This window comes from Fomitiporia mediterranea (assembly GCF_000271605.1).
Source record: "Fomitiporia mediterranea MF3/22 unplaced genomic scaffold FOMMEscaffold_550, whole genome shotgun sequence".
NCBI lineage: Eukaryota > Fungi > Basidiomycota > Agaricomycetes > Hymenochaetales > Hymenochaetaceae > Fomitiporia > Fomitiporia mediterranea.
In genome coordinates, this window is record NW_006760935.1 from 297 (window position 1) to 3,173 (window position 2,877).

Genomic DNA, 2,877 nt, shown 5'->3' on the forward strand with positions numbered 1-2,877 from the left:
GTAGAGTGTAGATAAAGTGTAGGCAGGGAGCTCAAGGCTCATAACCTGTTAAGAAAGGGGAAAGAGGTTATGTGAGAGGCTTAGAGAGATCACACAAAGAGGGGGGATAGTGGACTCGGCTCACTCTCTCGCGGCTTGCTTCATTGTCTGTTAATTAGTTAGTCTATATATACTATGTAGGTATGTCTCAGATGTAGAATGTATGATGGAAGGTATTCCATCATCGTTCGTCATTGCTTGTAATGTAGTTTATATCATCTGAGACATGCTCTCGTGTAGTCTTGTCTTAACACCTTACCATCCTGCAAACGCCTTATAGCGTTTGACAACCCTCCCAGACTCACAGAAATGACTAAGGATGAACTCGACCTACCTGCAACAAAGCCAGGCATAACGGCAATCAGGTTGATTTGCCCGGCACTCGGGCGATTTGCAGATTCATGGAAAATGGAAGTCAGACTCCGTGACGGTGGGATTGTTACAATCGCTAACGTTCTTCATGGAGTATATGAACAACTTCGAGCCAAAATAACAAAAGACGAGCAAGCATTATTGTCGTATTCAGGGGTACATTATGAAAGGGTAGAGCGTCCGAGGCGAGTGGAATTCCTTGGGAATAAGCATTGGTTTGCAGGGTTGAGACAGGTGAAACTCGATAGTCCATATGACTTTGAATTGTTGGTCAAAACGGTATGAACTCCAATTTAGTTGTAACTGATCTACTTTGTTGTATTGGATTGATCGAATGCTCTAATATTTTCATATCATTGAAGTGTATAATGTGGCCGGTCAATATATCCACTCATTGCAATGCACTAACAAAATTCGTCAGGGATTAATAATAAAAAAGTTGTTCGGCAAAGGGACTTGTAGCTGCTGGGCTTAACAGACATCCGAGCATCTGCTAACCATTGTCCAATAACCAAAATTCTACAATGTAAATGGTTTATATTGTCAAGTTATCCCCGAGAAATTAAATAATGTTATTGCTAACAAGAAGATGTAATAAACACTCAGGCAGCTCCGCTTTAACACTAGCATTTAGTTTTGGGATATATTCTGAGAAAGATCTTCCTTTTCCTTCCTCCAGATCAACTTACCCATATGTATATTCTAGGATTCTGATGTAGCAATGCTACCACCACCTTGAGATCCGAACACAAAGTCAAGTGATGTGGTATTTATACTCGTGATGTAGATGGTTTGCTTTGTTCTCCATTGCCTGACCTTGTCCTCGATCGTTTGCTGATCTCCAGTTGTCGTTATGTCCAGCATCTCCAATAATGCTCTGCATGAAACCCTTGCTAAGCTTGCACATCTCGATCTATCGGGCCGCGTCCAATGCGATGACGTTGTCATGAACGCTGCTGGTGGATACTGCGATATTTTCGTTGGGTCCGCGGTTCTTGCTTCCAGGGAGAACTTCAGGGAGGGAACCAGAATGAAAGTTGCAATCAAGCGACTTCGTGTACATATTTGGAAAGATCGAGATTTTGAAAAAGTGGGCAGTGATGGGGAAATGCTGTTTCACCCTTCGAGCTTCTGACTAGTTTGAATTAGATCCTTGCGAAAGAACTATATATTTGGTCGAGGCTTAATCACGTTAATATTCTACCTCTTCAAGGATTTGTATTGGAAGGTGGATATCCTTCCATAATATCCGAATGGATGGGGAATGGAACGCTTTAACAGTATCTACAAGAAAATTCTACCTGTGATACTGAAAATATTGTGTGTTTATCCTATCTGTTTCGGGTGAAATATCTGAGGCATGTTTATTAGATACTGGGATTTGCCAACGGTCTTGACTACTTGCACAGAGAAGACATAGTGCATTCGGACCTCAAAGCAGTGAGTATGCCTTTCTTTCCATCTCTCACTTCGTGTTGATTTAGACTCGGATGTCTCCAGGACAACGTTCTCATCAATCAATTTGGAACTCCTCTCATCTGCGACTTTGGTATATCCAGAATGCTGTCCGCTACAGCATCAGTCGCTGCAATAACTTCTGGCGGGCTCAAAGGATCGATAAGATGGATGGCATACGAACTTCTTGATTTTGAATCATTGGATGGCGGACACCATACAAAAGAATCAGACGTCTGGGCCTTTGGCATGACTGTTTATGTATGTATGCGTCATTCTTAGTTTGGACATCACCCGTGACTGCTGACAAATGGATCTGATAGGAAACCCTTACGAAGAATTTACCCTATGCAGACCTGAAGAATGACGCACTTGTTCTGCGTGCGATTTTGGAAGGCAGATTGCCGCCAGTGCCCGCAGACTTCGATTCCTGGAGACCAAACCTTCAAACGGTTTGGAAAATATGTCAGAAATGCTGGATATTGCCTGAAAAGGATTGTATTACTGTGGAACAAGTTGTGATTCATCTTGCTGGGGTGGGTGACGGCTGGGCAGAGACGTGTAATGATACAGCCTTACTCAGCCTAATTAATTTATACTCTACACCAGAGCCAACTTTGTATGTTATTAATTTGCTATTTGCTAAGAACTGCTCTAATGACTCATCTCATTTCTAGAGAGCTGCCATTTCAGTATGCACCTGTCACCTATAGTTGCCGTGGTCCGGTTCTGGACCGGTCCACCCCTCCTTTACCTGGACTGTAACCCGGACCTCTTCATACGGTCCGGGTAAAGGAGGGACCTGGACCCGAACCTTTGTGGACTGCTGTTGGACCGGACCTGAGGTCCAGTCCAGGTCTGGTCCAGGTATGACCTGGACCAGTAGAACTTATACTTACAGTCGACTCAAGAGTGTGTCCCTAATGTGAGTAGAGGAGTTCAAGCATCCTACAACAAATAGTGTCTATTCTTTTTTTTGTAATATGTAGCTAGTGCTTTATACTAGACTAT

The 2,877-nt window shown here is 43.1% G+C and overlaps 2 protein-coding genes across 2 annotated transcripts; both read left to right on the forward strand.

The window, feature by feature from the left end:
- Window positions 1-348: 348 nt before the first annotated feature.
- On the forward strand, window positions 349-696 carry FOMMEDRAFT_163355 (uncharacterized protein; the record flags this gene model as incomplete). Its single annotated transcript, XM_007272234.1, has 1 exon — window positions 349-696. One exon carries the CDS (start codon window positions 349-351, stop codon window positions 694-696), a length of 348 nt encoding a protein of 115 aa, XP_007272296.1.
- Window positions 697-1,264: 568 nt separating this feature from the next.
- On the forward strand, window positions 1,265-2,631 carry FOMMEDRAFT_163356 (kinase-like protein; the record flags this gene model as incomplete). Its single annotated transcript, XM_007272235.1, has 5 exons — window positions 1,265-1,501; window positions 1,783-1,851; window positions 1,912-2,127; window positions 2,190-2,485; window positions 2,544-2,631. The coding sequence occupies 5 exons, from the start codon at window positions 1,265-1,267 to the stop codon at window positions 2,629-2,631; spliced, it is 906 nt and encodes a 301-aa protein (XP_007272297.1).
- Between the last annotated feature and the right edge of the window lie 246 nt (window positions 2,632-2,877).